Genomic DNA, 27,272 nt, shown 5'->3' with positions numbered 1-27,272 from the left:
ATTATTTTGTAATGCGCAACTCATACAATAGAATTCTCTGTGAAATTCGGAACACTATATATCATATATGTATGCACGTGTGTATATACATATACATACACACACACATACACACACACACACACACACACACACACACACACACATATATATATATACATATATATATATATATATATATATATATATATATATATAATATGCAATGTATTTTTTGTCGGATTGAAGTTGCAATCAACAGATATCGATTATAAAACATATCTCATATTTTATAAAACTTAATACATCAAATCATAAAATATTTATATGATCAGTGGGTCCAAGTAAGTCTAATACATCCTTGTATCTAACAAGCATGGATAACATAAAAAATATATCAATAACTCAACCAACTACCGCGGATACTTTCGACGACCTATTTGGTTTCAAAGCCGCTCAGAAACGACAAAAGGATCGTGATTTGACAACTGAAAATATGAAACCGTATTTTAAACCTTGGCGTGTTTTTATCAATCATATTGACAGTTATCATGGAAAGATATTAACTGACGTATGTACTGTTTTTAATAATAAAAATAATAAGAAATTATTAAAAAATATCAAGAAATCTGATATATTATTTTTTGTTTAAAATGATTTAAATTTGTATAGAATCTACAGAATAAGCGCTTTAAACAAATGTTACATATAAAAATAATATTTATTTTTCTCTTTGTGTCTGTTTACTGCCTTTTCATATTAATTTTATTTCAACACGCTAGATATGTAAATCCGCAATATGTCTTTAGTATTTTGATTACTATGTCAAAATTAATTATCTAATGTTTGCTTATTTAATAATCACTTTTTTATTTTCAAAGATTTCTAGATAAATATTTCATTACTTAATATCATTCAGAATATAATTCTTAAAAGAACTACGTATTTTCTATCTACTATAGAATATAGAATATTTTTATTATAACAATCAAAATATATTGTCGTACAAACAAATTCAATTAATAGAATTGGTATTATTCAAAATGCTGTTACTATTCAAGATATTAATTAAAAAACAATACTGTTCAAAAAATCTATGCATTATTAAAAAAAATACAAAAATATGTAACAAACAAAACATCGAAACGATTTTGTAATTTAAAAAGAGATTTTATGATACAATTTGTTGAATACTGCATTTTATCATTTTGTTTCGAATCAAGCGTATTCACTAAAATATGCGCAAAAGAGTACTTCACTTTTGAAATTATTTGATAAAATTATCTTCAAAGACACGGTAAAAAATAAATTTTTCATGTTAAAAGTTATATAACTCAATCAAAAGAATGCAAATATAGTATATCTTTAATTAAAATACATTACATATATATTTTCATCTACGTTGGCGAATAAAATTCAAGAAGAAAAAAATAATTTAATCATTTTTCCGCGTTTTTCTTTTAATTATGACGATTAAGATGATAATGGTCATCGTTGCATGAAGCTACTTTATATCACTTTGCATAGAAATTATATGAGAAATGATCATTATATTATTCTTACCATTTATCTGAAAAAATTTTTCATAATATTTGGCTAAAAGCTAGTTACTTTTAATTATAATAGTATAATTTATTTTATAAAGCAAATATTTATGTATGTTTGTGAGTCAGTAATTGAAATAAAATTAAAATTACGTTGATTGAATTGTTAGAAAACAGAAAAATATAAATAAAATACATATGCATGTCGATGTATGTTGATGCATATTGATGCACATAATGTTATACAAATAACACAGTTTTAAATACACAACTTTTAAAAAATACTAATAATATATAAAGCTGATTTTAAATCGGTTATTTATGATTGCCAGATGTTTTTTTTATTTGGATATTTTATTTAATATATAACATTTTCTTTATTCCATCACAAACTCTTCAAAGCTTAGTCATAGGATTTGATTGACACATTTTTTCTTTTTAGCGTTCTGTTTTATAACGAAATATTTTAATTTTATCAGACATGAACAATATATAAATATGTTTTTATACTGCATATGCATACATATACATATACTTAAATAAATATAGTTTTTAAACCTTAATTGTGTTCTATTTGTGAACAGCATTAATTTTCTTTTATTAAAAAACTTTATTATAAAAAGTTAAACTTTCACAGGTATTATCGGATACTATATATATCGATCCACTAACTACAGATTCTTTGCCGGATGAAGAAGATGAAGAATTCGAAGATGAATATGTTAAAGAAGAACAGAAGACAGGAAACCGATCGGACAAAGATGCTAAAATTACGAAAAAATACGAAGTGATTGGTACAGTTTTGGACAGCAAAGTAACATCTTCAAAAATCCTTTCTTTACAATTTAAACAATTTCAAGTTTGAAATGGTAATCTCTCTATATTTCGAGATTAACAAATTTGTCTTTATTAAACATATTGTCTTTTTTGCACGCAACCGCACAGAAATTTTAATTATTTATACTTCGTGTTTTACCGTAAAATCTGAATTTTATTAATTTTTTTACGAACATCAATAATTAAACGAGATAGGAGTGCTAAAAAATAAGTCTGCGAGGAAAGAATATATCAGGTCTGTTTACATGTAATACTGTTTGATTTTCATTATTATTCGACAGTACACAACCCCAGAGAACGTGACGGTGATTAGTTCGCTCGACAAAGACTTTTTTTTATCTGAGTTAATGACCTGTGGTATCATTATCTACGACATTATACAGGAGCCTGACCAAATCGATGAGATATGCTGGGTCTTGAAAGGTCTATTAATATATACAATTTGAAATCGTAAGAAGGAAAATAATACTTCCAATTTGTTTTTTATGTATATACAAGGTAGGCCACACAACGTTTTATGCAGCCAATTATTTCGGAAATGGTTAATAAGACAAAATTTAAATTACTTAAATGTAAATAATTTTGTATTGTTCGTTTTATAAAGTTTTTAAAATATTGACTAAAACTAACTAATAGCCCACCATGTATAACAAAAAAGTTTGTGAATTACTCAATTATATTAATGTAATTCTTTTGCACATATGGAATCAAGTTTGCAATCTTTAATTTAAAGTTCTCTTCCTTGTAAATTGCACCACAGAACGTAGTTTAAAAGTTAAATTAATTAATTTTTAATTAATCATGCAAAGACGGTATAATTTTATTATCTTCCGATACATATATTAAGGAAGAGAAGAGAAACATTGAATTTGCAGCATATTAGATTATAATAGAGATAATGTTGTATATATATATATATATATATATATATATATTTCTCATTTAGTTTAATCTAACCGAATATAATTACATATTCAAAGCGAAGTTATATTATTCTTGGACAATAAAAATTATTGCAATCAATGCATAAAAAATATATTAATTAATGCAACGCATAAAAAATCTTTAGAGAAAATGCAAATAAATAAATAGAATTTTTTACAAGAATCTTTTGATCAAAAATACCTACGCTTTTATTAGACTCGCGCGTCACCACCACGCTGCATGGCTCGCGCGAGACTGATCATGTAATCATCGATCTTACGATCGCAATGTCTCTCATAAGAATTAGTCTCGTGCGAGACGCGCAACGTGACGAAAATATGGAGTGTACAATCTAAAAAATCAAAAATCGGAAAAAATCAAAAAAGATGTTTTCGTCGAGTTCAGTTCATTCTTAACTGTAAAGTTAGGTTTCGCCGTCAGTTGATAATTTGACAACACCACTGTAGGGGTCTTGCGATCAGTGGTAGGAATTGGTCTCGTGCGAGACGTGCAGCGTGGTGGAGGTGTACAGATGCGTGAATCTAATAGAAGCGCAGAATATTTTGATTGAAAGATTTTCCTGTAGAAAATTATATTCTTTATTCTCTGTTAAAAATTTAAATATTAAAATATTATGTATAATTAATTAGTATATTTTATGCATGCGTTGCAATTTGTGAGATTTTATTATCAAAGAATGGTATAATTTTGCTTTGCGCGCGTAATTATATTTGGTTAGATTAAAAATTAAACAAAATGAAAGAAAAAATATACTCGTATATACAGAAAGAGATATACATGTATACAAATATACAATACATATATTTCGTAAAACATTTTAATATTTTTTAATTAAAAAGACATATATCGTAATAGAAAGATAATTTCGTAGAGTATAATCTTAGTAGAGGAGCATTAGAAAGAGCAATGTATATTCAAATTTAGTCACACCATTAGTAAGAATTACAAATGTCTTTAAATTTTCATTTTTTACTTCTTTAAAAAATAAATCATAAAATATTTATATATTCTAGCTACGTGGTTATCGTATTGTTTAATTAAAAAAAAGTTTTGCGCGATGCAATTGTGGTCGTTATTAAAAAGTAAAGAGTTCGGAAACTATAAAACTTACGGTCACGTAGGACTTTTATTAATATAACGAATAGCTTCTTCCAATTTTCAGAAATCATCTGCGCGCTGGAAAATGTGGAGAAAAAATCGTCAAAAGCTTTCAAACGAGATGAGCCAATACGACACATTATTTTAATCTCTACCATAATGACGTGGGGTCTCACAAAGCCGTTAGATCTGGCAGATCCAGATTTACCATTCACGGAAGCCGATTATCGAAAACGGAAACCTCATTCGAATTACAAGGAACACATTCGGTGCGAGCGGGAGATCGTGGCTGTAAAGAAGATTACTAATTTAAAGGGTCAATTAAAAACCTTGGTCATTTGCTGTGGTATCACGTACGGAGAGGAAGAAGGTCCGCTTCATTATCTCTTCAAAATGGCTTGGCAAAACGCGTCCTTTTTACCGGTATTTGGCAAAGGACGGAACAAAATTCCTCTTTTACATGTTCGTGATTTGGCCTCGTAAGTAATAAATGAAAAAAAAGAGGATATGAATATTGATCTTGTTTGAGAAGTTGCGATATATATTTGCATTTGTGTATATTTAGTATTCACAGTTGTAAATTGTATTTCTTGGTATTGTTAAGATTAAATGGAAATAACAATACGGCGGAAGTAATAGTAAAAAGTAGATTTTTGAATATTACCTTCATAGTATGCATCCTGTTTTAATTAATATTAAAGTTTATTTGCGGGTCATGGAATATTTTAAAACATAATACCTTGAAAGTAATGTTCAAAATCTACTTTACTATTACTTCCGCCGTATTGTTATTTCCATTTAATCTTAACAATATCAAGAGTTACGATTTACAACTGTGAATACTAAATGTACATAAATACGAATATATCGCAATTTCTCAAACAAGATCAATATTCATATCCTCTTTTTTTATTGATATAATTATCAAGATATCCGTTCTTGCCCGCTCATTAATGCAAATCTCTTGGAGCGTGCTAAAATTCTAATTGTTCGGTTGACCAGAGATCCGCTGTTACAGTTAATTTGATTTTCAGGATTGTGGTTTCGATATTACAAAATTGGCCTCCGATGAGGTATATCGTGGCAGTGGAGCAGGAACTAATCCCTCAAAATATGATCGCTAAGGTACTACTGTAAACCTGTTTACGCATATAGAGTTTATTGACGTTCATTTTCACATACAAATTTTAGTAGATTTATTGACTAAACACATTGCGCTCTGAATTTGATTTCACGATTTGATGCTTTCCAATCCAAATAAAAAATTCGAAGAAATAAGAAAATAATATAATAAAACGAGATCAGTGAGAAAATTTAAAACAAAACATGCAATATATAAAATAATTATAGAATTATTATTGTTGCAAACTTTATTATTTCATTATTTTTTCTGTATAAAATATATCTTGTGACCTTAATTATTCCGTAATAAACGTTGACTTCAGTAATCTGCTTTATATTCAGTTTTACTGTCGGAAACCAGTTTTTGAAACAGTCTTTGTCCTACTTGCATAAACTGGTTTATATACAAGTAATGCGGAGAATCAGGTATTTCGAGTTGGTCTTAACAAGATCACGGATATTAATTCTTCCTCATTAACGCATCTAGTTTTTATGCTGCAAATATTTGCATTGCGTGTTGCAAATCTGTTTTACAATATTTTGAAAAAATTTATAACATACCAATATACTCTTAATAATATCTCTTTTTCTTTTTACTACGCTACTTTTTCATGTCCGCAATACTTATTTTAACATATATTTATAAATAAAAAATATATCTTCAAAAAATATATTACAAAACAAATTAAAAGAATTAAATTTAGAAAATTATTCCATGATAAAATATTTGTTATCTCTTAATATCTTTAAACAGAAAATCAGTCAAGGTCTAACTACCGGTAGGATAAAAAACGTATCAAAGGAAGAAGCTCTTCAGCTACCAGAGCTTTCACAGCAGATATACGATCAAATGACCGTGGATTTAAACATCGATCCCGTGTACATCATTGACCGGATACGTTGGCACCTTGACATGCCATTTCAAAATGTCATAGACATAGTTATAAAGGAATATAAGGCGGCGCGAAACCTACGGCCAGTGAAAATAATCGTTCTTGGTCCGCCAGCATCTGGGAAGACTCGGGTCGCTCGATATCTCGCGGATCATTACAAGATACATTATATTCATGTAAAAACATTGATTTCTGATACAATCCAGAGATTGGTAAGCACACATTTGTTTATAAGAAGATCATGTTATCGTAATACTGTAATTTGTATAAAGTGTATAATAAATAACCGATTATAAGATGAACGATATCGATGCTGCGAAATCAAGCGAAGGACGACAAAATGATGAACTGAGAGAATACGGTGACGAAGATAATAAAGGGGCTCAAGAAGAAGAGGAGATAGAAGAACAAGATGAAAAGGAGGTCACTGTAAACGCTGCAAAGTTGCAAGAACAACTTGACGAGATCCGGACCAATATGGCAACGAATAATGGCCGTCTCGACGATGTCGTCTTGAATAAGTTATTAAACACTTATACGTCAATTTTTACACGCGAAAATTGTTCTATATCTTTTTGTAACGATGTATGTTCAGGCAGAGTGTCAGTGTGCGTGAGTGTTTGGGAAGCACTGTTGACATCGTTAGCTGCTTCATTTCCTACATTGCGGTCGAATGTTGTAATCACATTGACGCCGAAATGTTATCTGATTCGCCAGAAGCTCTTCTGCTAACGGTGCAATAGTGCAGTTAATGCTAAAAGCTCAAATAGGGCTTGCTTTACCCGGCACACTAATTGCATCAAAATCGAACACATTTACGCGCACTGTTACACGGTTTCGCATTCAATTTGAAACGAAATAAACGTATTGGATGATCGTGTGCAGTTTCATATATGTTTTCAACATTTTCCCGTTCAATTAGCGGAACGCATGCGAGACATTTTTTATAAGTCTCATAAAGATGTATAATTTTTATCAAAAATTTTCATAATACATATACATTCTTAAGCTGCTTCCTTGATAAAAAAATTACGTGATACATCAGAGAGCACCAACGCAAAAAACGCAGCGCTGTAAAAGTTGCGTTATATGCTGCAAGTTATTTCATCGTCTAAAACGTGAATTCTTCTAGTCAAACGTATCACTTTGTACAAAAATAATTTTATATCGAAAGCAATAGTTTAATCGCTTTCTTTAAAATGCTAAATTTAATATTACAAATTTTAAAATATTATAACAATTTTATATTTGAAATATTGGTTTTCTCACTTTTTAGTTAATTTCTTCTTCAATGAGCGTGATATAAGAAAATAAGAAATATAAAATTTTCTAAATAATATTAAAGATAATATCAATCAATATCGAAGGTTGTTCCTGAATCGATTGAAGTCGAAAGACTGTTTAAACCAAGGATACGTGATGGATGGACACCCAAAGACCATCGAACAAGCTAGAAAACTATTTCTAATCAGCGAAGTGAATTTAGCGGAAGAGGAAGAGCAATTCGAAGACGACAATATCGAGATTAGGAACGCTAACGTAACGACCTTGCCGGAATTAGTCGTAGTTTTGGAAGCGAGCGACAACTTTTTAAAGGAACGTGTCATGAACTTACCAGAGAAAGAAATACAGAACACGCATTATACGGAGGAACATATGCTGCGACGTTTGAAAGAATATAGGTAACGACAAAATAATTCGCGATAAAAAATCCTCATCTTTTTTTCACGTGACTCACGACCACTGTGACTTATTCATACTGCGTAATAGTTTCAACAAACGAACGAATATTGAAGCTAGCGCACGCAAATGGGATTCGAAAACGTGCGCTGAAGATTGATTACACTTGCGATAAAAAAATGTAACATTTTTTATATAAAATATATCGCGACAATTGAAACAGTGGATGATATCTAATTAATAAATTATATGTATAATTTATTAATTAGATGTCATCCACTGTTTATATGTATATTTTATGTGTATTTTACGTCATAAGCTTAAACAAAGTTTATTCGAGTGATTTTAAGTCGATTAAGGATTCGATGAAGGATTTTCAGCTATAAGAGCTTATGTTGAATCATCTATTATTAATAAATGAGATTAGACTCCTACCTTCGTTAATTGCATATTTAGATGAACTATGTAATCATCAATATGAGAGACATTTTCTGCCACCTACATTTTTGAAGCAAGCAAAACTGTAAAAACGTATACATGTATACAATAGTTTGCATAAATAGATTGCATAAGCTAATTTTCTACAACACAAAGGAACTTAAATTTATGCGAAAACTATGCAACGCATTGAATTACGTATTCTATTCTAGGGAGAGAAATATAGATTACAATACACCGTTACAATTATTCGACGAAATGGAAATCCACCCACTAGTCATATCTGTGGAGGCTGACATTTGTCCGGATATGTTTCCCACGATTTATCAATGCTTGGAAAAGCTTGGAGAACCAAAGAATTACGGTGTGTACGCGATAATTCATACTCTCCTGCAATTTTATTTATCATCTCGACTTTTTCCACGACTTTTTCACGATATACATGTCAATGTCTTCGGTCGATTTCCAATATTGTTACCTACGCATATCGTGGTACCATACGCTCATTTTATTTCTGTAACATAGTCACTTCTAAATCGGTAAAATGAATAAATGTCATAAGATGGATTACTTTTATTGTCTATAGTAAAAATTTTTGGTAAAGATTATTTTCTGATAAAAATATAAATTTCCTCTTATTCTCAAGTAATAATTCCTTTAAAACACAGTGGCCTCAATTTTTTAATATGGGATTTCTCGTTTAACTAAAGGTTAATCTCTTTGCCGTTAGTGAACTGCAATCTTGGTTTGTTGTATATTTTTTTCTTTTTTTTTATATCATAATTATATCTGCCATGTACAAAGAGAAAGGATATTCAGTTATGTTTAATTAGCGTTAACCGACATCGAAGAAATTGATTCTTATAAATACAGCTTCTATGTCGTATAATAAAATAATATTAAAGCAATTTGCACAAGTTCCTCTATTATAATGAGGTTAATAAGATGAGATACATTGTTAATTGAAGAGTTTTTATAGAATTTATTATATTGTATAATATTGGCAAAAAATATTTGGTAAAATTACTTTTCGAAATCGTAATGTAAAAATATATTTTTTTTCTCGACCAAGGGCTAACAGCCGAGGAAATGGAAGCGACACGAAAACGCGCTGAAGCAGAAACACGAGCTGCTGAAGCTGCAGAAAAATTACGGAAGGAACGAGAATTTTTGGAACATAAGAGACAGCGTGAAGAGAAAATGAAGGATTGGGTTTGTATCGATTTCTTTATCAGTATTTAGAAATCAATTAAACTAATAAATTAGTTAACTATCAATATTGTTTTCATTAATGTTTCATCATCGCTTTTGCGTGGATTGTAAATTGTTAATTCACATGTTGAGAGATAATAATTATTCAAATGATTAAATTACCTAATTACTAAACTATCTTGTTGATTGATTGAAATAAATAATAAATAAATTTAATATATATTCAGATAATCAAAAATATAAAATAAGTCCAGTCTTCGCAAAAATTAGTTTCGATTTAACTTAAAGGAGACGATTTATGTTGTTATCTGCTTTTTTATTTCTTTGATTTCAAATAAATTTGGGTTGTAGTATTACAGGATATGTATCCATCTCTTACTTTAATTTGTTCGAACTACAAAAGATATCTTTCTGCTTAGCTGAGCGAAGTTCCAAAATTAAGAAATATGATATTTCTATTATTGCCTTTCGAAATGTGCATAAGTGCGTACCATGTAGATTATATCCCCGTGCAAAGTTTAAAAAAAAAATTACTCAAAGCGAATTAGTAATTCGTAAGCGGATCTGAGGATTAAACAAGCTAGATCAGCTGACGTACTCGTTTGCAATATTAATCTGTTTTTTTGCGCGCGTCTGGCAAAGTTAGGCGACTGACCGGGATTAATTGCGTTTGAAGTTCACGGAACTTTTTGCATATAAAACTTGTAACTATAGTCTATGCATTAACAGCTGAAGCCATCGACAAATGCAAATGCATGTCATGCACGGTTGGCCGCTCATACTACGACGACATGCTTTTGTACGTGCTAAATCATAGACAACTCGACAAGCACTCAGCTAGGCCAGCGTTAAGCGAAGTTAAGCGAAGCGCATTAAAAATCAAGCATAAATTTCTGAAAAAAGCGCACACATTTTATACACACACTTATATATACGATATATATTATATACGGAGTGTAATTAAAGAGCACACCATTAAATTCTCTAGCCAATTTCGAAATTACTTTTTCTTAATAAACATGTCGAGGCAAATTTAATTTTTGAATTATAAATGAAAAAGAAAGACTTCTCACAAAAAAAACTTTGTGAAATTTTGTTAAAATGTTAAAATTAAGTACGTTCTTTAGTTAATTTCAGATAAAATCTACTTTAACAGCATTTTAAGTTACAAAGATACATATGGTAAAAATTGGGAACATGCAAAAAATATGATGATATCTTTCCTTCGATATCTTTGCTGAGAAAAAATTGTCTCCAAATTGGCCAGAGAAATTGATGTTATACTTGATATATGTTTTTTCAATTACATCCTGTATATACATATATCATAAATATAACACACCACTAAAACTTTCAGTTCGTGTCGATTATCGTAAAACACCTATCGCGTTGTGAATTATTTCAACGAGACTATAATTTATTGTCGGTATCTCTTTTATTCTTGATATAGGTTTACGCGAAACGAATATATTTCTTTATGTTATATCAAATTGAAATTAATTTCATATTAGACTCGAATTCCGGTTATTAGCAGAAATACGATAGATCATAAATCGTTCAATGGTGAAAATATGGTTTTTTACAGACAAATTTGCTGGAAAAGTTAAAGCAAGAGGAGGAGGAAAGACTATGTATTTTGGCGGAACCATTGCGACAGTATCTCACAAAGTACGTATTTCCAACGTTGACAGAGGCTTTGATAGAAGTTGCAAAACTACGACCGGAGGATCCAATAGATTTTCTCGTTAGTATATCACCGTTTGTTACCATTTATATTACATTGTATTTGTATTATTTTCACTTATTATTCTCGGTTATTACACACACAATTCGTATTGGAAAAAGATGATATAAAATATTCACTTCTGTTTCACACACATCCACACACAGGTGTTACCAGTTACTATTTTATTAATAATAATAGCTCGTAAACGAAACATGTGTAAGACAAAAGCGGCAAGCTCGCGCAAAATGTGCTACAACAAATGGATTATTGTCTCTGCGTTCCGATAATATCCGTCAGACTAAACGGGTTTAACTCATTGTACTAAAGCAGCCTCGGGATAATTATGTCAAGTGACCGGCTTTTAATTCGATTGAATTCACAGTTCGTTTGGCAAGCTTAGACTTATACGGCGCGATGTTTGATAATTATACTTCGCCAAATGGGACAAAATTAATGCCCGAATATACAGGACAAATTAAAAGAAGCGATGAGGTTTTATCTGAACACAGACATATCGATCGGCTTTGTAAACTGAAGCGATGCTGGCCATTTCATAACGTGCGCTTTCATATCAAGTTTCATGGTCGCATTGCGTGATCAAAGCCTTATTGGAATATAAAATATAGATTTGCGCGATATATGTTATAAAATTTATTGAGATATATTATTTATTATACTTATATTTATATTAAATTAATCGTGTGTAAGAATCTAAATTGTTATAGAAATGGACGTTAGGAAAAAAATATTAATCTTAATTTAATTTTTATCGAATGAATTGTTTTTGAGAAACATCTCAATATTTGATAAGTATTAAATTAATTTGTTTGAGATCATATAACACAAATTATAAAATAATTTATTTACACGAGTATAAATCTATTATAAATGACATTTTAAACGTTTTAATATTTACTATTTAAAATTTGAAAAATTTTAATTAAATAATTGATAAGTGTAAATGAAATTTTAGGCAACAATTTCAAACAATTGATATTTTATTATCCGTAATGTTTGAGCAGAATAGTAACTCAATGTAATCGAAATACTATTTCTGTAATTCACACGTAAAAATTTCGTGGATGTGTGCCGCTTGTCTGCACGTGATGCCGAAAAATAATGACTCGCGTGCATAAATGGAATAACTGCAATTAAGCAGGGAGCGAAAGCATTAGATCCGAATGATAATAAATAGAATTCCGTCGAGATCTCTGTCCAGCACAGAACTGTCCAGGTATCGGCAAATTGGGTAATTTCATTAGATTCTCGTCACCACAGTTCGCCGCGAAAGGAACATGTGCGAATGTGAGAACAACTTTCACACTTCAAATCCCATTCCCGTGGAAATCGATAGGTTACTGCTGCTCGCGATTAAACGCCGTTCCACTCCGGAGCATCGAGCCACGAGAGTAATAGGAGCATGACCGTTCTCTTGGCTCTCTGTCGATTATATCGGTACTGTCTATCTAATTTCGAGCTTCGCCGATTTTGATCGGTCCGCTATTACGGAGAAACGCAAAGGGCAGAGGCAATTTTTTTCACTATCAGCTTCAGTAATCGTTTTAATTCGTTTTGTTATTCACGACCGATCTCTTTGAAGATTGCCAGTACAATCCCATATTATTTATAATATGTGCCATTATCGGAAATTTTATATTAACTTATTGTTAGTCATAGGTCTAAGTATATACTTTTTCGAGAAAAGCATCTTTATTATTTATATACCTATCTATTTGTTTATTATATATATATATATATATATATATATACATGTTGTAGAAAATTTTATATTATGATTTCAACTTCGCTTTAGATGTTGCATTATAAAATCTAATTCGCCAAAGCAATCTTGAAATAATGCACAATTCGCTTCGCAGTCCCTTTGCGGAAGATAACAAGGGATTCCATATCATTTGTATCTTTATTTTCTATTTATTTATATATGACTTTAAAATCGTTTATGTAAGAGTTCTCGTACTTTCAATTTAATAATTATAACCAAGATCTTTACAACAATCTTTTACAAACACATTTATATTCAGTACGATATTCGTATTCAATATAATGATATTTTTTAAACAATTTTTTAAAAATCGATAATAGTTTTCATTCGCTGATAGTTTATATATATATATATATATATATGTCTGTATGTATGTATGTATATGCATATAGTATTATATAAATGGATAGGTGAAGCATGATAGAGAGAATGGAAAAGCTAAGGGAAGGAAATAAGAAGAAAAAAGTCAAAGAATAGAAAAGAGAGATACAACGTCGATAAAATAAATTCGCGTTACCTTCAATGTCTCCCAATGGGTTTGATGAAATTGGTATTTCGTACTACTACTATATAGAGCAATGTGTAAGTGTGTGTATGTGACCTTCAGTATTCATTATTTAAAAGACAATGAATTCAGATAAATTCAATCTCGAGATACATTAAAGAGAGAGATAGAGAGAGAGAGAGAGAGAGAGAGAGAGAGAGAGAGAGAGTTGAAAAAACAATATGCAGATACTTCATAAAATGCTTTTAAAAATTACTTCCTTTTGAAAAACATTTTTACAACTATGTTCGATTCCCATCTTCCCTTTTACAATAATAAATTGAATTGTTTCTCTTTGTTAGATGATTCGACAATGAACTGTTAATATTTAAATGGTTTTTCCGCTTTTTTTTACATAATCGTCGACTGTAAATTCGTGATACGATAAAACTACTCGAAAATTTCAGTAGTATTTTAGCAGCATATTTTTCATTAAAAATTCAGGTCGATGAACCCTGGTCTGAATAAAAATGTTGGCTGTCTGATAAAAATTTCATAGTCGTGTCCAATCAATCATTCAAATATCAGTCATATACATATTAGTATCGGAAAAAAAATTATCTTCTGTCTTACATGTCAAAATATATTACAATATCATTACTTTTTTGTCAAAAGACACAGACATTGTGTACTTACAAAATAATATCCAATTCATCATACAAACTTTTTGATAGTTTGATTTTTTTTTCATATATTTTTTTAGAGACTTATCGCAAACTTAAAGATTTACTCGTATCACTCAGTCGAAGTTGATCTATATGAATAGGTGTTGTATTATGTATTATTTCATATAATAAAATTTCATGTAAAGAAACATGAACACGCGCAGATGAATCACTTTTCGAATAGTGCATTGAATTTATATATACGCAATCGTACTTCGAATATCTAATATTTTCTACAAAATATATATTTTCTATTACATTTTATCAATGTGCACGCACTGTGATAAAAGCGCTAGTATCTCTTGGACATAGATAATGTTGACGATTTCTATACGAGCTGCGTGCAAACAAATCAGGATTCTAACGTTGTTCGGTAAATATTGAGATACAAGCGAGTACCAGAATGCAAGGTAATAGAACGCGATAACGCAACAATAAACCAGTATCTTTAGATGCTCTTGCATAAGAGCGCGCCGGTCGCGTAAACTGAGTCACAAAGGAAAATTAATAACGAGATTGAATGCGCGATACGCGCGACGTCACGACTAAAATTACGATTGCAACGTAACATCCGTATAATTATCATAAGTACGACATAAAAACAAGCGACGTAATGGACGTTTTACGGAGATTGCATCATATTTTGATCATTTTAACAGGAAGTATTATGTGTAGAGTGAATCATTTATAATACTTTACATTACTAACTTTGGTTATTTATATTTCCGATACTTTGGTGGAAAAGGAGGGATCTTAATAAAAGAAGGAATAAAGGCATCTTCTTCATTGTGTGAGATTTTAACTTTCCGCTCATGTAATGAAGCTCGCTCTGAAATTTAAGAGTTCAAACTCGTAATTATAACAAAATAATAATCGATGATAATGTTAAAACTCTTATATTTTAAAATAATAATCGATACGTGTTCATTAAAAAGTTATTCCACATTCTTCAAGGATTAAAGAAAATTGGATAAAACACATCAAATAGCACGTAGATATACTATCTGAGTGTGCTACTTTTTCTATTAATTTTTTTTCATTTGTGTGTTGTTTGAAATTGTTCAGATAATGTTTAGATATCAAATATAATATGCAAACCATTAAATATTTGTCATATTTCCATTCGCTAAAGTATTAGGCACTTTGCGGCGTTGAAACTGTATATATATTGGTTCTATTATATTATACTGACACCGTATAGATATTCATATACGTGTAAAATATAGAGATGACGCTTACCATAATGGTAACTAATTTATCGACATCGAACCTCATACAACACCGGTGTGGTGTGTTGATATTTATGTGTATAATAATTCAATAGAGTTACTAAAACAATACAAGAACATCATTAAATTCCTATCATTAATAATTACTAATTATCAAACTTAGCAACCTGATGATAATGGGAAATATTGAAATTGAATACAGCATTTAACTCTTTAACAATGAGAATTATGAAATAACGTATATAAATAAAATTAAATAGAATATAATAATTTCTTTTGCGTAAATTCTTATAACTTTTAGATACTGTAAAACGTTGATTAAAACTCGTCATTTCTATTGATGAGAGCGCATTAAGTAGTATAACTATATATGGCTGTATTGATAATAGCTACATTGTTGTGCCAATCATTGTTGCAGCCATGTTGGTTGGTACAAATAACACAACGGCATGCTTTTACGTGATATCCGGAGGATTGAAATCATTCGAAGGTAATGCAATAAACGTGGGCTGTTCGATATTACGTGCAAAAAAAGTTGCAAAAATAAGAGAAAAATAGGACAAAAGACATTAAAAATGAAAGTGGGTCGTAAACTTTAGATGGTACATGACCTGTTTCTAAATAGATTATGAGATTGATGTCACATTCCAGTATATTCTCTCATACGACCTAGTAAGCAAAAAATCATTGCTACAACGTTATTATTGTTGTCAAGTATGTCGTAGTTTTTAACATTGTATGCAATATCATTATGAACAAACTTTGACATCGATTTAGAGGTTTCGGTAATGTTGAAATTAACGTTTTTAAAATATTTTATTAATATTTTGAGAGCAATATGTTATTAAATAATTTTTAAATAATATTAAATAATATTTTTAAAACATTTATAAAACATCAATTAACATTTTTTAAAAATATTTATTAATAATATTTTAAACATATTTATAAAACATTCTATCGTAACGTTTAGAAAATTTATATAAAATCAACATTTCACAATGTTGATTAAATATTTCTTGCTACTGGGGAATAAAGAGCTACACGACATATACATATCACATACATTTTAGAATATATATTTTATAATAATTTTTTTCTTGGGCAATTATTTATTTTTTAAATTATAATTAAACAATACTACAATATATTGCATCTCTATGTTTGCGAGTTGAATTTTCTAAATCCTTTTTTTATTTGTAAAAAATTCTGACGCACGAAAATATTTTATTTGTTATTTTTCGATATTTAAATTTACGGCGTACATAAATATTGCATTGTTCGACCGGTATAGTCTTGTTCTAGGCCGAATATTTATTCAAGAAGAATCCCGAGGGAAAAATGTTCGAGCCGGATTATACGGAAACAATGAGTATGCTCTTAGACGCTATCGGACGGCAACAAAACGATGTCCTTCCGAGCGAAAGATTGAAAGCTGATATAGAGAAATTTCTAAAGAAGCAAGATGAATTATCCACCGCGGATGAAATAGAAAAAAGTGAAATGCAGGACGTCTGCGAAGAGATAAAAACGATATCAATCTTTTCTGAGCAGACTTCCGAGTACGAAGAGATTGATGATTTTGAAAAAGAAGAGTTGAATTTTACTGAACAAATAATCGATGAATTCGGAGGCGAAGCATAATACATTCGTCAAATCAACCTTAATATATTTGAAGATTTTGTAATTTTTTACTTATTAATAAGCGAGTTAAAAAGCATAAATATCTCATCGCTTACAACATTTCACAAGTTATTAATTTTCCACACTTATTCCATTATATTTATTTTACTTTATAATGCATTTCTAAGATAACGAATATTTAAATAAGGGATATATTAAATGTAAATTCTTGGATATCAACTTCGTACATAAATTGCTTTGTTAACTTAACTGTGATGATTTTTTCTATGCGAACGTTATTTTTTTAACCCAATAATGTCGATGCTCATTCAGACGTAACTTTATCTTTGCACGTGTAATGTAAACTAAATATAACGTATGTATATAAACAATCTCTTATTATATACTTTTTAAATTAAATATCACATATTTTTGATACTCTCGCAAGATACATAATACATTATTGTCATATATCCTCGTTACTCATTGTACAAAATATATAATTCCTTCTACTTTTAATATGAATGTTTGATTTTCTGCTTATAAGCACTTAGATCATTCTAGTATGCAACAAGCAAGCTTTCAAGCTGAACGTTCAAAGTGACGCCTACGAGGAATTTATCTCTTGGATCTCCAGGATCTTGGTAGTCTCACATGCATGCAATTACATTATCACGATAGAGGAACAACAGAAATTTAATAATTTTCCTCTCTCTTAAATATTTTAGTATTATTAGAAGATAACTTTCATCAAAAATTAAATGCGCAGGAAAGTTTGATTAAGAGGAAATCTCTGTTTACAAGAACTCATAATTTAAACACGCGCAATTTCCCAAAAAGGCCTCCGGAGAACAAAGTTTATAGCCCTTGATTAAGTTATATATATATATATATATATATATATATATATATATATACGATCGGGAGAAATATATATATATACAATATATATAATATAGTCGTTTTCTGACATGAGTGGACTTCGATAGTCAATCTAATTTTCAGTTTGTTTCCTTTAGGGCGAATTGATAAATATTAGCTCGCCTAGTTTCAACTTCCATTACTAATATATGTGTTTTTCCCGATCGTAGTCGACGGAGACTTGATTTAACACGATTAAGTTATACTAAACATATGTGTAAGTGCATGTGTAAAAAACATAACTTTAGCCATTCTAAAAATTGTTATAAATATCAAGAATAAACGCAACACGGTTAAATTGTTTGTTTTATGGAAATGTCATCAGACGATGCAATGTATGCGTATTATTATAGAAATCAAGACTGCGCTCCTGTGAAACTGAGTGAGTACAGTTTGATAAAAAAAATGTATGACTCTTTTACAATATTTTTACGATATCTAACGATTATATTTTTATAAAATTTGAGTAATAATATAATAATATTACGATGAGAAAAGAGGATATTTGTTTTAAACTTTAGTAAATAATTATATGACTCGCGACTGAGAGAAGTCGTTTTCTGACATGAGTGGACTTCGATAATCAATCTAAATTTCAGTTTGTTTCCTTTGGAGCGAATTGATAAATATTAGCTCTCCTAGTTTCATCTTTCATTACTAATATATGTGTCTTTTCCGATCGTAATCAACGGAGACTTGATTTAACACGACTAACTAGCACATTGCGGCTTTTAATCACATAAATTCTCGTAATGGTCGTCATAACGATAACGTGTTGTTATCCCGATAAAAGCGGAATAATAACTCATTGTTATAAAAATACACACAATCGCCGTAATTGCATAAGCGGTGTGCAATTCGCTCATTTAGAGAGTTACATCAATTAATTAATTGATGTCATAGAGCAAATTATACGCGTGTGCTTTCCATGCGTTGCAGCTTAATTACGCAGATAATATATCAATATCGTAATAATAACAGCAAATTATGCATCACACAAAACTATTCAATCTTTGGATATCTCGCTATCAATTTCATTTATAACTAGTCGTGAAAGCACATTTAAGTTTAGTATCTTCCAGGAAAGATAGCGAGCTTTCAATCGAACCGTATAGTACTTATGGGGCCAAGGGCAAAGATTATATACTGCGCTCCATATTTCTACATATATATATTCCTACTGATACATTTCCTGTACTATTTCTGTATAAACATGTGTCAATTATACCTCCAACAACGTGATTCACCTTGTAAAGTGATAGGATTATTTTTATGCGTGCGCGCGCGCAAGGACATAATGTAATTCAGTAATAAAGTTCTACCTTATTGTTTTATCATTATTGTTTTATCATTATTATAATTCTGCAACACGTGGGGCATTATAAGCTTTTCTCATTCAAAAGTCATAAATAATTCAGGTGCGGAATAAATAAAAAAATTATAAGGTAGAAATAAATTATGGATACGCAAATGTGTGTCAAATGTGAGAGTAAACTCGATAATGCAAAGAAATGCATGTGCCTGATTGGCTTGCAAATGTTTCACGTAAGCTTTAATTCACCGTCTATATAATCGATTTGAAACTTATGCCTACCAGCAGAAATTAGGTCAGTTTACAGTAACCTGGTTTTGATCAATGCAAAGTAATATCCGTATTGAAAGTAGATCTGGATCAATGACATTTCCTATCGAAATGATCGACAGACAATGTCTCACTCATTCTACCTGCTAATTTCCGCCGACTCTGTTACAGAGAGTGGACACGGGGGCGAAATCGCCATATTCTTTGTAACTTTCGCGGCACTTATCGATTCTTACAAATATAAATAATGCTAAAACATTAATTACTTTGCATATATGAAACCCGTATGCATGAACCATGGCGCACAATATTAGCAAACACATTAACATGTAGCTTTAACTTTGAGATATGTTGTAATTTCTAAAACCTCAGAATCAGTATGTATTTTATTAAATATACATATATATTTATATGGCTCAATTCATATCCTTTACGATTTATTGAAACCTATTTCAACAATTCTTTGGTTCAGTTTATAATTTTTATAAATATATGCATATATATTTTTTTTTAATTCCCTTCTCTAATCAAGATAAATTATATATTCATATGTATTTAATTTACCTTTAACATCAAAATAAAAACAAATGTATTATACCGATTTATCACGTTACAGCTTGAGTCAAAATTCGAAATTATTCCTGAAAATGCATACCATGGCAATTGGTACAACTGATCCTCTGATCAAGTGATCTGCATAGTTAACATTCCTTAACGTCACGTAAACTGTAAACCACGAATTCAAGGTAGTTATCGTAAATATATATAGCTCGATGTTACAATAGCGCCCAAGTTTGAATTTCCCCGATGTTATTGAGGTGCACGGGGAAACACCGCGGACTGGTATATCTGTATCTCCAAACACCTGTTAGCAGTTGCTTTTGAGTGGGCGGCTCGCCACATCGCCTTTAAAGCGGCGGCATCGCGAGCAGACCGAATTCCTGCGTCGCCCTCGAGATGAGCGAGCGAGGGAGCGAGCTAATCTCGATCACCCTGGGCATCCTGACCCCATCGCTGGGATCAGATGCGGTTCGTTTAATTTTCTGTTCGCTCGTAACTAAATCGAACAAAAATCAAGTTACTTACCGGCGTGACCCTGGAGCGAATAATTCGCCTCCTCGCTCGGCACAACCGTCTCCTCCAGGATGCTCTCCGACGCGGTCTTCACGATTCCCATCCTCGGTTCACGCCGGTGGATGCTGCGGACTAACGGTATCAAGCGGTCAGACGCAACGATAGTCCAAGGTTCTCTCTCTTTATCTTTCCCTCTCAGTTACTCTCCGATCCCACGGCGATTATCACGTCTCGATTGTGCCGCGTTGTCTGGCGTTGCCGGAATGCTCGGCGCCGTTTCGTCCGCTTATTGCGTCTGCGTTCGCGCCTGCGTTCATCCCCCTCGCCAGATCTTCCCGTCCGTTCCCTCGCACTCTTGTCCTTCTTGACCCTCGTGCATCCCCCGTTGCCACGGTCGGCACCTCACCCCCGTCGAATCGTCATATACAGGAGCAAGGCTATCCCTCTAGGCCAGGGTGAGTAGCGCAGTAGGCAGGAGGGATTGTGGCGTAGCGGTAGTAGTGGTGATGAGGCTGACACAGTGGTGGTAGTGGTGGGTGACGGTGTCCTCTTTATACCGTGATAGGACGACTAGGGGTTGCTGCTGTTTTCGCTGCCGCCGCTTTTGCTTGTGACGGCTGCTTCTCCTGCCTGCCGCTGCTTTTGTAGGGTGGGGTGCGAGACGAGCACATAGCGCACAGGGGCAATGTCGACCTATGTCGGTCTCGGTGAAGGTCTCCGTTGGTTACCCGTGCCGGGTAATACTTCTCTTGCGCGCGCCCTTTCTCTCCCTTTCTCTCTCTCTCTTTCTCTTTTTAGCTCCCTTATGTGTCTCCTGCCTTCGATCTCAACTCCCTTTCGATTCTCCCGGCGCTTTACGCTCTACATTTTATTTAAGCTTGTCAATTCGTATGCTGCTATTGCCACTAGTCTGCGTTGACTCTTCATCCGCTGTAACGTGATATCTTATATATTCTAACTTTGACTTTTATAATAATCAAACATTCTTTAAGTAGAAAAACTTGGTCAATTGCAACGTTTTTTATTATTAACTTTGTTTTTTTTTAGCTCCTTCCTCTTTTATTTTCAGGTTCATCTTTTTCAGCATGACGACATTGCGACGTTAAAATGAAGCGATGAATTTAAATAGGTTTATTACGTGTGTCTTCTATAGAACGTTCTCTTATTTTTTATTGCGGAAATTCTGATTAAATTTTAGATAATAGACAAAGTCATCGTACACAAGGATATGAAATACAGAGAGAGTATTTATTATAATACTATACATATTATATATTACATATATATATATATATATATATATATATATATATATATATATAATTCCTTTTTTGCTCTACAGAATATTCTCTTTGCTGTTGAAAAAAAATGTCATTTCAACGTTTTAATTTATTCGCATTTTGATATTCAGCAAATAAACAAATATCTTTGAATCATAAATATTTGTCATAAACTCGGGAAAAGTGTACATCGAGGAAAAGGGAGAAAGGGAAAGGAGATGCTTGATATATCTCTATATATTCGTATAAATATGTGCGCCGAAAACCGGGGCTTTCCGTTCGCAACACGTGTTTGCCCTTGAAAGCTCCCACAAGCAGCGCGGGTGCCTTGTTGAACGCAAGGGGCGATCGTTAAATCACACCCTTTATCATGCACTCGCGCTAGAAATCTCGGAATCCCGACTCGCTCGTTTAACTACGCCACAATGTCTCGAATAATCCCAGCGTCTACCTTAATCCTCAGCGTCTCTTCGTACGACTCGCTTTGTTCGCAAGTGTGCGACACCTGCGTCATCGGACTCGCTTCCGCTTTATTGAGTGCACCGCCTGTGAGATCTCGGCTAAAGGCTTTTCGCCCCTCCAGATCGTCCTTCTAAGTGTCGTAGACAGACGGGGAATCGGATTCACGCAGATATCTCACATTGCGAAAGATTTGTATGAAAGTCTTGTTGAGCTCTTCAAGATATATCTGAATGAATATATAATGTTGACTTGCAATAGAATATATGTATGTATATAGAGAAAGATCGGAGTCTTGAGAATCGGTGAATTTTATATTTTTCTCATTTACATTCAATTTTGTAAACACTCTACACATATATTTGAAAAATTGTACAATATTAATTTTTGATATATAATGCAAATAAGATGTAATATTATTATATGTAAATTTATTTATGATAGTAAAAAAATCCCAATTAATTTATAAATATGTAATAATACGTGAATGATATACTTATATACTTATAGACTCATATATAATTCCGTTTGGAATTATGGAATATTACATCTATAACGAACACATTTTTAAATTATGCTAATATATAATTAATATATAAATATTATATTATTATTAATCTTTATATTACAACATATTAATATACATAATAATAAGTATCTTGCTTAAATCCTATATTACTATATATCATGTAAATTAATTTGTAAATATATACATACATAATTTTATATGTACAATGAAATATATTAAATGTTCTGTAAAAGTAATAAAATTCAGTTGTGAGAGAAGTTAGAAATCGTGTCTTTACGAGTTATATCGATTTGTTAAAACCTTGTTGAATTTCTATTCTATACTTATAAAAAAAGAGAAATAACTATCTCGTGCTTTTAACACGATTACACTTCCGCGTTCATTTGTTCATTGTCAAATTCCTTTTCCCAGTAATGAAATAAGATAAATACATTGACTTTTCCACCCCAAAGTATAGTATGTATGGCAAGATATAGTCATAGTGAAATCTGTTGCACCGCTCTGCGATGCTATTTTCACTTGACTGTATATATATATATACAATATATATATGTATTTTGCACAATATCTTGCTTTTATTGCGGATTCTAACTTAAGCCGATTCTCGATTATTCTACACTGAATAAACGTGCACATAGATTTTTTAAAGACTTAGCAAGATGCGCCATTCAAAACGTTTTTTTATTATCTTCCATCCCGTTTGTCTGAAATTGGAACAGCTTAAACTTTTCCGATACCATTAGGATATTAAAGAATATTTCTATTTTAATAATATATTGTATAATAATGTTTGTAACATCTTAGTTCTTCTCTAAAAGAGCTTATAATACAGTAACATTAAGCTATCACATTAAAGAATTAATACTATTAAACAGGAGTCATACTAATAAAATATACAATGAAATGTCGTATATTATAATATCATTATTTAGGTACCTTTGTCATAATCGTTAACCTATAGAAATGACTTTAGAGAGTAACATTTATATTATATAAAAAAGTAATAAACTGCGAAACTGCGAACACACATATATGCAAGTAAACTTTCAAAGTTCCAGCCTCAAAGATTATATAATAAGTCTTATTTTCTATACTACTGTTCTGAATTTTTTAAATTTTAAATTTGCGGTTGTTTGTACCGAAGTATTCAAATAGAATTTCAATTGTGATGCGTAAAAATATTCAAATTCTAATGACATAGTTTTTTCAGCTTTGCAATGTATAAATTTTGAATTTCTCTGATTTTTATTTTGACATTTTACAAATTTATCATAAAATGGAATCATATTGAATCGTACATTGATTTTCGAATACTTACTTGTACGCGTGTCCCGGGTGACTAACCAGCGATCGATTCGAATTTGCTGTATAGGTATATGGTTTCAGCAGCATCTCTTTGGAATAGAATATCTGGAATAGCGCTCAGTAAACATATGAATCTGTCTTCGTGACTTTAATTTCTTATGCCTGTATCAAATGTCAAGCACATAAATTGATCTTTTACGATAATGTAATGTGAAATAACATTATAAAAAAATAAGGTCATGTAATAATAAAAAATAATTTCGAATACGATAAATGAAAGAAATTAAAAAGAAACTTATTATTCACAAATTACTAATAAAATATTTAAATACAATTATTTATAAAAAAGGTAAAATTCTTCTCTCGACCGTACTAGCAAATATTATTTATTCAACCACATTGTGATTGAATAAATAATATTTGCCAGTACGGTCGAGAGAAGAATTTTACCTTTTTTAAATTCTGTCTGGCGATTCTCAAATATCTACGTTCTTACAATTATTTATATCTTACATTAAAATTTATCAAAATTTCATATTAAATATTTTTTTAGAATAAATTATTTTTTATTAATTTACCGATATAAGAATCAAACAAAATCAGTCTTTTATTTAAAGGATCATGTCTTCTGTTACTGACATTATTGCATATGTATATACATGTAGAGAACCAATCTGATGTCATGCTTGGCTGACTTAATGTAGTTCATGCTAAATTATCAAATGGCATGTTATCGAGAAATTGAAACTGTCGATTAAAATATAATTAAATATTCAACATGCAAATATCTCTAAAAAACGATGAATCGATGAAATATCATATAGATTAACATAAACAAAAAACCTAAATAAAAAATGAATATATATGTATTTGAGTTAAAGATTATGATTTTGATACCAAAAAATAAGAGTAAATGCTTTTAGAAATAACGAATTATTGTATTAAGTTTAAATATTTGTAAATATAAATAAAAATTATTAAATTTTTATAGCAATCTGTCTTGTCGAAATATCTTGTCTTATTTTACCGTGTAATTAAGCTGCCAATAATTAAATGCGATAGAGCATGAAGCATCTGTTTTGATTGAAAACTTATCTGAAACTACTATATAGTTTTGATTTGTACAGCATATTGTCTGGTAAAAAGATTGATGAGAATGATAGGATGTTTTCCTTGGATGTGGTGTCTTTGTTTACGAACGTTCCTCTGGATCTTGCGATTGACGGTATTAACGATAGATGGGATCACATTGGAATAAATACTAAAATACCGAAAAACGAATTTTTGGGGGGTATAAAATTCATATTGACTTCTACATATTTTACATTTGATGACATAATTTATAAACAGACGTTTGGGACCCCTATGGGGTCACCGTTATCACCAATTATTGCAGACCTGGTTATGCAAGATCTTGAGGATACAGTTCTCAAAGCGTTGAATTTGGAATGTTTGTTTTATTTTCGTTATGTGGATGACATAATAGTGGCCACCTCTATGACTAATATGACTCAGATTGTGAATAATTTTAACAACTATCATGAAAGACTTAAATTCACGGTCGAACAAGAGGTTAACCATAGCTTGAATTTCTTAGATTTATCACTTAAAATTATTAATAACAAAATATATATAGACTGGTATCAAAAAGAAACCTTCTCAGGAAGGACGTTATCATTTTATTCAAACCACCCACTATGCCACAAAATAGGAATAATATATAACCTTGTAGACAGATGTCTATTGCTATCACATCCACTATTTTTTAATAAAAATTTGGAGTTAATTATTAATATACTCAGAAGCAATGGTTACCCTCTTGATCTGATTTTTAACAAAATTAATCATCGGATAGAACACATCATATCTAAGGGGAGCATTATAGAGAGACAGGCCAACATAGAAAGAACAAAAAGTATAAGAAATGACTCGGTCAATAAAAAATTCTTTGTCATTCCGTATATAGATGGGATCTCAGAAATGATTGTTTCCTCGGTAAAAAATAAAAATTGTATGGTAGGGTATAGATGTCTCAACAAACTGGATAATATTATTAAAGCGCAGAAAGATAAAACTAAACATCCATGCAATTCGAATGTGGTTTATAAGATCAGTTGCAATAATTGTAATGCATCTTATGTAGGCCAAACAAAGAGGCAATTGCAGACGCGAATAAAAGAACATAAAAATAATATTAGGTTGGACTCAACGAAACATTCAGTAATTTCTGAACACATAATAAATGAACATCATACTTTTAATTGGGACAATGTTAAGATCATGGACAACGAAAATAATTATTATAAAAGACTCATTTCTGAGATGCTACATATCAAGGAACAAAAAAATGGACTAAATTTAAACAAAGATACTGAGTTACTTAGCGAGTCGTATTTTGATATTTTGGATATATTAGCGAACAAGAAATAATAATAGGACAAATAGGACATTAACGAGTAAAACATAGATATTAGATCATATATAAACACGCACGCTCTCCGATCAAGTAGAGTTTAAAATGAGCTGTCTTTCTGTATTGTTGGTTTGTTATGTGTCATCCTTAATAACTGTTAATAAGTAGCAAAATTATCAAGAAGAACGATGATAGGTAAGCATACTACCAATTGTAGGGGATACATATTATAATTTGGACATGCGTTGATCGGTAATTTTTTATAAATCGCAGCGCCTACGGAACGGGTTAATTTCTCGCATATTAACGATGAAACTATCCGAGATCTGAACAAAATCAGGGATCATATCGAGGCGAACATTGTTGGACAGGACGGATTGAAACACGCGTT

The 27,272-nt window shown here is 31.0% G+C and overlaps 2 protein-coding genes across 3 annotated transcripts in view; one reads left to right on the top strand and one right to left on the bottom strand.

Moving 5' to 3' along the window:
- Positions 1–21,494, bottom strand: part of LOC114941235 (synaptotagmin-10) — a 31,342-nt gene extending 9,848 nt beyond the window's left edge. The window contains exon 1 of one of the 2 annotated variants that reach the window (XM_085488537.1): positions 20,908–21,494. In XM_085488537.1, coding sequence (XP_085344663.1) covers positions 20,908–20,998 — 91 coding nt within the window. In that variant the 5' untranslated portion in view covers positions 20,999–21,494. The remainder of the gene's footprint in view (positions 1–20,907) is intronic. The other variant, XM_029316154.2, reaches the window with a different exon arrangement.
- LOC114941236 (adenylate kinase 7) lies at positions 268–17,397 on the top strand. The gene is made up of 12 exons (XM_029316155.2): positions 268–550; positions 2,161–2,337; positions 2,642–2,783; positions 4,468–4,882; positions 5,438–5,528; positions 6,280–6,630; positions 6,716–6,939; positions 7,786–8,100; positions 8,749–8,900; positions 9,609–9,748; positions 11,334–11,492; positions 17,001–17,397. The coding sequence occupies exons 1-12, from the start codon at positions 356–358 to the stop codon at positions 17,337–17,339; spliced, it is 2,700 nt and encodes an 899-aa protein (XP_029171988.2). The 5' UTR covers positions 268–355; the 3' UTR covers positions 17,340–17,397.
- Positions 21,495–27,272: the final 5,778 nt, after the last annotated feature.

The sequence above is a fragment of the Nylanderia fulva genome, unplaced genomic scaffold (assembly GCF_048542155.1).
Source record: "Nylanderia fulva isolate GAGA-0341 unplaced genomic scaffold, ASM4854215v1 Scaffold7, whole genome shotgun sequence".
Classification (NCBI taxonomy): domain Eukaryota; kingdom Metazoa; phylum Arthropoda; class Insecta; order Hymenoptera; family Formicidae; genus Nylanderia; species Nylanderia fulva.
The sequence above is the reverse complement of the archived record's forward strand: the minus strand, read 5'-3'. Positions and strand labels throughout refer to the sequence as shown.

Coding starts and splice junctions, on each gene's coding strand:
- LOC114941236 (XM_029316155.2), top strand. CDS start 356: ATGGATAACATAAAAAATATATCAATAACTCAACCAACTACCGCGGAT. Junction 9,749..11,333: donor AAGAGAAAATGAAGGATTGG/GTTTGTATCGAT, acceptor GGTTTTTTACAG/ACAAATTTGCTGGAAAAGTT. Junction 11,493..17,000: donor AGGATCCAATAGATTTTCTC/GTTAGTATATCA, acceptor GTCTTGTTCTAG/GCCGAATATTTATTCAAGAA.